General features: G+C 33.9%; 1 protein-coding gene across 1 annotated transcript; it reads left to right on the forward strand.

The window, feature by feature from the left end:
- The first annotated feature begins 5,685 nt into the window (after positions 1 to 5,685).
- Positions 5,686 to 6,204, forward strand: LOC117169984. Its single transcript, XM_033356498.1, has one exon. It carries the CDS (start codon positions 5,686 to 5,688, stop codon positions 6,202 to 6,204), a length of 519 nt encoding a protein of 172 aa, XP_033212389.1.
- The last annotated feature ends 2,258 nt before the right edge of the window (positions 6,205 to 8,462 follow it).

Genomic DNA, 8,462 nt, shown 5'->3' on the forward strand with positions numbered 1-8,462 from the left:
GATATGGTACTTGGCGACCAGTGCACATAAAGCCAGAAAAAAATAAGAAGACGCCACGAAAGGAGGAAGAATGACACGATGCAAAACGATACGAGAAATACCGAGACAGCAGGTATGTCTTGTCCCGCATCGTTCTTTAGGATTTCTCGCCGGGTAAATTTAGCAAATGTTATAAATCTCAAAATTTGTTTCTTACAAACAAAACTAATTGAGATGAATTGTTCTTCTTTTGGTGCACAAAGTTGGTGGCTAACGTGCCTCAGCCTTAGTTTAGGACACACGCAAACACACGTTTACGAACATCTGTTTTTCAATAAATCAAGTAGTGGAAGAGAAAATCCAAAACATCCGTGAACATTTATTTACTTTGGCTGTGCAACGGCCAAACAGTACATTATTAAAATAATTTGTAGTATATTATGTTTTTATTTAGGAATTTAGATCAAGAAAATCATGGACAATTAGAGACGAAGGGGGATCTTCGAGAGGCTCAGCACCTGTTATATTTCTATTAGGCCCTCTGAGCACTATAAATTTCAAGCCAGCCATATTAACCTCTTCGCATTTTTCACCTTGTGCAACTTCATTTTCATTATTTGCTGCGAGTGTAATTCTCATCACCGCTTTGGTTTTAGGATCTATTCTTACTCTGAAGATTTTACCTTCATAAACGAAAAACCATTGTGTATTATTAGGTTCCATGACGTTTGCATCTTGAAAATAAAATAAAGAATTGTTAATTCAAACAAATAAAAAATGATTTAAAACTGATCGCTCTTTCATAAATTAGAAAGTTTGTTTAACCCTTATGAAAAGTAACTAGTTTTATTTAAGTTTTTACTTTTTCGGGTACCAACAGTTTCCCTTTGAGTTAGCCCTATGCTATTTTACATTATACACAACACATTCAATGATATTATTTTCCATATTTGACAAACAGAAAGTAGAAAATGTTTTAAAATTTAGTTTTATATCTTATTTCATGATCATTTATTATGATCACAATCGTCTTTTAAATTGCCTTTATTTCTCTATTTAAGCAACCTCTGTTTCGATCATTTTTACTTGGAGGAGGAAGGAGGAAAGAAATTAGCAAAAAAATCTGTTACAGTGCAAGTCCGATAACTTTCCAACTGCGGGGCTGTAGGGGCGGAAAATTCCAGGAATTGCGGACTTATCGGATGCCTCCTGTAATAGCACGATATTAGGTGCGCGCATTCACAAATCATGGGCGCAAATCATTAGGAAAATAGCATACGTCGTGGGAGAAACACAATTGCTGTGCGTGTCGTATCTGGGATAACGTTTTAAGGGGAGTGTACACTTCTCGGACGGCAAGTTATCGGACTTCAACTGCACGTAATTTGTGAATAGCCCCTTACTCGTATATGCACACGGACGGACTCCCAGAAGTTCTCCATGTTCATCTATGCATTCCACTATTTCTCCGCCGTGGGGTAAAATAACCTTGCGAAGTAGATAATTCACCTTTCCGTAAGCCGTACCAGTAGGACAATTGTTTTTTGGCAATTTAGTTTGAACTATTATTCCGCGATCTTGCCACACCAGAATATTCTGACCCATATGCACGAGATAATAATCTGGGTCGCGATTAAGAACAACGGGTTTGAGATAGCTAAGTGAATGTCGAAATTTTCCGCAAACTTTTCCGTCCTCGTCGCGCCTGCTCGGGCGACCAAGCGGGCGCCCACGCTTACGGGAGGGTTCAGCATTTGATTCCAAATTTTCCGTAGCATTTAATTCTGTAAATAGAAAGCAAAGAATCGTAATTAAGAATAAATTCAGTATCAATTTCAAAACTTAAACCTTCAAAAATTCTAAACTGTAGCACTGAAAATTAGGCAATTTGATACCTCGCGGTTAAAACAAGGTACCCTGGCATCTTCGTCTGAAATTTACACTGTGCTGTTTGAGTTAGCTCATTGTTTTTCTTACAGATACGCAGCAAATAGAAGATCTGTTTAGTAGTAATAGCTATCGGGTTCAGTATATTATATATTCATATCTATTTTCACAACGTTTTAATTCTTTTGTGTTCTTTGAATTCTATTTATTACTCTTGATTATTTGGAATTGCTTGAAAACAATTCAAACACTTTTATACCATTCAGCCTTTTTTAACCTAATCAATATTTTCAGAATTACTGCGAATTTCCTTGCCGAATATCTAACTTCATTTAAATATTCTGAACCTTTTTTTTATTTAATCCTGAGACGTTTCTCAATCATCTGAATTCTTTGTATTCGTCGGGATTTCTTGAATTCTGAGAATTCTGTGGGTTTCATGTATTTAAAAATAATTTAAACAACAACTTAATTGTTTAATAATTAAAACAACAATTGCAGGAGTTTTGCAAATACAGATAATTCAAATAATTCCAGGAATTAGAATATTCAAATAAAGCAGGGGATTTAGAAAAGTTAAAGAATCTTGGGAATTCAGAACCTTTCAAGCATTCGGAAAATTCAGAATATTCTAAAAATTCGGATAATTTAGAATATTCAAGGATTTACGAAAATTCTAAAATATTTAAGAGATTTCAGAGAATCAGAGTATTATGATGGTAATTTAGCGAATGGATTTCAGGATCGTAGCACCTTGATAATATCTAAACATTGAAAAGAATTTAAGTATTTCAAGGAAGTAGGTAATTCAAATTATTCTATGAATTTTCGGAATTTTCGGGAATGCAGTCTATATCTAAAAGAATTTTTAGAATTTAAAAATTCGAAGTATTTCACCGTTTAAGAATATTTAGGAAATTTAAGATATCTAGTATATTGCAAGCATTTAGTAGATATAGAGAACTCACGAATTTTTCAAAGTTTAGGGCTTTTCAGGGATGTTAGAGAATTTCGGGAATTCAAACAATCCAGAAAATTCAAGAACTTGCTGGAATTCAGAAAATTTAAGGACTTTAAGGAGTTTATAAAATTTGGGAATTTTTAAAATTTCATGAAAGTAAAAAGACTTCTAAGGAAAGTACGATGTACAAAAGAGTATAAATTACTGAATATGTCTTCGGTTTGCCACGTATGCATAATAAAAACGAGGTTCCAACCGATAAAATACGTAACGCATTTTAGCGACGATTTTGTCCCACGCAACATACATAACGCGATTTTTGTAATACGATGTTCGACCCCTTTACGAAAGTGTTACGTCATACAATTTTTTCAACTAGGATATTATATTGAGTACTTGCCATCAAAATGTTGAAAAATCATGACGGCGAGAACCAGAATACTGATAAGGATCTTCATTTCGTTAGGTAGATTTTGTAAACGGCTGATGAATTTGTAATATATTCACTGCTATATATAATGATCACTATCGGTCAGTGTTTTTCCCAAGACTCAATAAAATATCAAATTTTCCAGTGAGTCGAGACTACGTGGTAGACGTATAACGACATCCTTTAAGATAGAGCAAATTGTTCAAATAAATGACAGCATTTAAAAGACCTTGAACGCTTTACTTCTACTAATCAAATTGGTCGATTCATATCTCAGGTAAAAATTATTATCAGTACCATCAACCGTATATAGTTATATCCCTTTCAGAATTATAACTGAAAACACCGGTATTTTAACATGAAGAATTATCTTTTGGTGAAATGCAGGAAACAGAATATTTAGGGCACTAATTCTGATTATTACAAAAGAAAAGTTCGTTAGTACTTTCGAAACGCGTGGAAGGATAATTACGATATCTTAATAACAGCACATCTTCTGATCTTTTAGTTAAGTAGTAACAGCGTGTTACCAGATTTGTAAAAAATATTTTCAATATAAATTAGGAATTCCAAAAGAATAAATAAATTGATCGTTGTTGGAAGCATTTTAACCCTCAATGGGTATATTCTTATCACGCTCTGCGCACGCGGCTCACTTATCTGGTAGGTTCGCACGTGTCTGTCAGATCTCGCGCTTCGCGCCCGGATATATATTCTTTAGGGTGCGTGAGTGAAACTTTATCAAAAAGATCTGTTTTAAATTCCAGTAGTTATAAGAATGGTCATAGTCTACATTTTTTGTGAAGTTAATTATACTTAAAGACTAAATTGCTTAAAGCTCTATAGACATTAGTGTGCTTATTCTCATCGTGATACTTGTGCTATGCGCTCGAATGTTGACAGAAATTTCAAAACAGTTTTTAATTCGAAAAATTTTTAAACAACTTCCAAATTTTTCAAAATTTGAAAATAAAATATAATAACTTTGCCAGAATGTTTCTACCATTTAAAATTAAAATAATGTAACTTATAATTTACAAATTTTTAAGTTTAAAAAAATTCAAATTTCAATTTTCGATATTTCTAGCTTAAGATTGCTGTAGATTTTAAAATTCATTGATGAGCATTGCGAATAAGGATGTGGATTTATAGTTTGAGAATTTATTCTGAAGTTTTGAACTCTGTAATATGTTAAGGTTAAAAATTCTAAATTTTCAGTTCATCTCCTTTTTATTTAAACTTGTTTCATTAAAACCCGTTACTGCAGAGCCTAAAATATGAAAAATTCAGAATTGCACACTTTACCAGACCCTCCTCCACCCTAAAATAATAATCAAATAAGTATCTATTATAAAAGTTTCTAGAGTAAATAAAAGATAAATAATAAGTTTTGATTTTAACAATGAATTTTTATAAAATATTTTTTTTTGCAGTTAACAGTATTTTCTAGAGAAAATTTGCATTTAAAAATGCATTATTTATTGTAAGTGTAATAGGTTACTGTTTCAGATTCACATATCTTTATTATTTAGTTGAATAGCAAAGTTGAATTGCAAAGTCGAAAGCGTTATTGAAAAGAGAAAATGAAGATTTTCTAGAGAGGTGAGGTTTGAACGACAGTAAAAAAATCGACCTTACTGATGTTCAAAACTTATCTTTTATCAAATCTTCCATTTTCTCTTTAATAATGCTTTTCACCTTTGCAGTTCATCATTTTATTAAATTACAGTCCACGTTATATATTTTTTTCGCTAATTTTTCACCATTTTATTTTAAAAACTATACTTCGCTTAAGGCCATGTGACGAGTGGGTCACGTGACGATATTCTTACCTTATTGCCAGCTTTTTTATTTCCTAACTTATTTTCACACGAAGCTAGTGCCTCCAAGTATGCGGCAAACTATCTCATTATCGCGTGTCAATAAATTTTTATACAAAGTTGATACAAAATTTAAAGGTTTTCTGATTCACACTTCTTACGAGCAAGTCAGTCTTTTTATTGGATCTCGCATTGTTGCCGTAACAGGAAAGCCATACCAGGTGAAACCCATACCAGATACTCATAATTTTTGGAAATGTTTAAGTTAGAGCTGTAGATAATGAAAAAAAACTTATTTTTTGTAATTTTTAAATCAAATAGTTTAAATATAAGAAATTGTTCAATACACAGTTTTCAATTTAGAACACACACTTTAATATTAGAACTGCACAAAGTGTGTCGACTGTCACACAATTTTAGACCCTGCGCTACTACTTTCCATTTGTACGTGTAAATTATTATACATTCGAATACAAAGTTTTTTAACTAAAAAAATTTGAAACGTCAATTTAAAATGTAAAAAATTCGAGAGCTCCACTTTTACTGCGCGCAACATCGAGCGAATTCAGTGAAAACTGAATCGTGTCATGCACCTAGTGGGTAGGTGGATGGATAGCCATGGTCTTAGCCTGGCAACAGAAAAGACTGAGATACTGTTTGCCGGCAGGAAGATGATTCCCATCATCATAGAGATGAAAATAGACACGGAAACCATTCAGACGAAGCGGGTTTTAAAGCAGCTAGGGGTAATGCTGGATACCAAGCTCATCTTCTGTGAACATATTAGGAAAACTTCTGACGAAGCAGCAACAGTGACGACGGCACTGAGCAGCCTCATGGCCGATGTCAAAATACCAAAGCCGTGTAAACGTCAACTACTAATGACGGTAGCCCCGAAAATCCTCCTATATGATAGTGAAATCTGGACTGAAGCACTGAAGATGAAAAAATTCAGGCAGCGGATGGCATCGGTACAACTGAGTGGTGCACTAAGAGTTGTGTGCTCTTACCACACTGTCTCGGAGTCCGCAGCTCTTGTAATCGCGGGAATCATGCTTATTGACCTGCCAGCCCTGGAAAAAGATGTATATATAAGGCAATTCCAGATAAAAAAGAGAAATAGCTAAGAAAGAGGCTAGATAAAACACGTAACAATGCTGGCAAAGACGGTGGGAAAACGACGATCGAGGCAGATGGACCGCGAAACTAATCCCCGACCTGAGCGAGTGGATCGGAAATCATCATTGAGAGGTGAACTACCTGACCGAATTCCTTTCAGAGCATGGTTACTTTCGGGCCTACCTGTGCACGATCAAAAATGTTCAGTCCGAGGTGTGCCTACTGCCAAGTCGAACGCGACGAGACAGAGCACACTTTCTTGAACTGTCAACGGTGGATTGTGTACAGAGATAGATTAGAAAGAGAAACAGGACACTTGACACTAGAGAACGTGATTTCAGAGATGCTGCGAAGCAAGGAGATCTGGGATACGGTAGACGACTATGTCAAATCCATCCTTTGGCAGAAGAATATCGATATGAATGTGGCAGAACGTCAGCCTTAAACAAGACACACAATCATGCCTAAGGGATCGTCCATAAATTACGTAACGCGTTTTTCTTTTGTTTGAATAAAGACGAGCATGAAATTGATGTGAAGTTGAGAAAGACACAACGATATAAACAAAAGAAAAAAGTGTTACGTAATATATGGACGATCCCTAACTAGAATGCTGAAGGCCGACGAGATGCAATGCAAGTAAGAGAGAATTCTGTCTTTGAATTTCGCGCGCAACGTTCTACTTGAGCTATCAGGGATGCGCTTAAAGTTACCTTCAGCATAAGTTAATGACATTTTTTAAATTGTTTAACACTATAAAAAAAGTATTGCGATTACTCCGTGAGTTTCTAATGGAAATCTTAAAGTGGAATCCGAATTTTATCAATTTGAAAAGTTGATCTTGCTGTTTTTTTTTAGTTTTTTAAGAAGGGACCGAAGGAGGACTCCGTGAAGTCTTTAATGGCACTTTTAAGAGGCTCCTTTCGGTTCCTTCGGTCCGCCAGGGAGGTTAGGAGAATAATGCTGATATCGTCTACTGCGTCACGCTAAAGCGAGCAAATTTCGGTAAAACATGTATAATCAAGTACAAAAAACATGAAAAAAATATTTTTTTACTGATATACTTCCTCCGAAATAAATCACACTATTGCAGACGAATGAGAATGTATTTAATACCATGTAGCAAGAAGCGCAACAAGCAACTAAAAGAAGGGAATTCTTATTTCTTTCAAATTTAATGAGGTTAGTCGACGAATGATAGCGCTGGCGTCGTAATTCTTGCTACATCTCGAATAAAAATGGAACGATTTTAAGACGAAAGATTATCCAGCCACGATTAAAAATCGTAAATTATCGTTGATTCAAATGAAGTTTATCTGGCAAGGCTAATTTTTGTTGCGGTGAATCATTCGCTTGGAATTAATGTAAACTTTATCTAAACTTCTTTCTGTGTTTTGAATAGTTACAAATATTTTCAAAAATGTTATAAAATCTTCTGTAGTACTTCAAAGTCATTGCTGGTTTCTTAAAAAATACTCTACCCTTGATTATATAATCAATAACTTGTCAGCTATTTATCAAAAAAAGTTTGAAAAAAATCAAAAATCAGTATTAGATGATGTACAGACCAATTCTAATGTTTTGCACTGAAAATTAAAAAAAAATTATATGGAATTCTTTAACATTTCACAAAGTTTTTTAATCATCGAATAATTTAAAAATGCAACATACGAAAATGTAACAATTTTCAAGAAAGAAAGCCTCAACCTGAAACTATTAGAATAGAACGATTTTTAGTGTATAACTATTTGAAACTAAATTATCAAACATTAATAGAAAAAGGAATGTAAAATTTTCTCATTGTACTGCCCAAAATTGAACAATACTTTGAATAGTTGCAAACATTTGTAGATTGAATTCCGCTATTTAGAAAATTAACACTAAATTATAAGTATACTTCTTAGTTAGACATGTTTTTATTCAGGAAAATAGATCACTCAAACTATGAACAACTGTAGGAGGTGGGGATATAGCCGGCATAGCTCCCGTCATGTAGTTATGAGGAGGTAATCTCATTACACGAAATTTGAAGCCAGCCATATTAACATATTCGCGTGGTTCACCTTCAGCAAATTCATTTTGATTCCTAGATGCCAGGGTAATTTTGATCGCTTGTGCTTCAGGATATATTTTCACTTTAAAGATTTCTTTCTCATAAACAAAAAACCATTGCGTAGGATTAGGTTCCATAATGTTCTTGCCTTAAAAAGAAAATAAAGATTTATTAATTAAAAAAGATGAAAATCAATCCTAAAATCATACTTTT

The sequence above is a fragment of the Belonocnema kinseyi genome, chromosome 3, assembly GCF_010883055.1.
Source record: "Belonocnema kinseyi isolate 2016_QV_RU_SX_M_011 chromosome 3, B_treatae_v1, whole genome shotgun sequence".
In the NCBI taxonomy this organism is placed as follows: Eukaryota; Metazoa; Arthropoda; class Insecta; order Hymenoptera; family Cynipidae; genus Belonocnema; species Belonocnema kinseyi.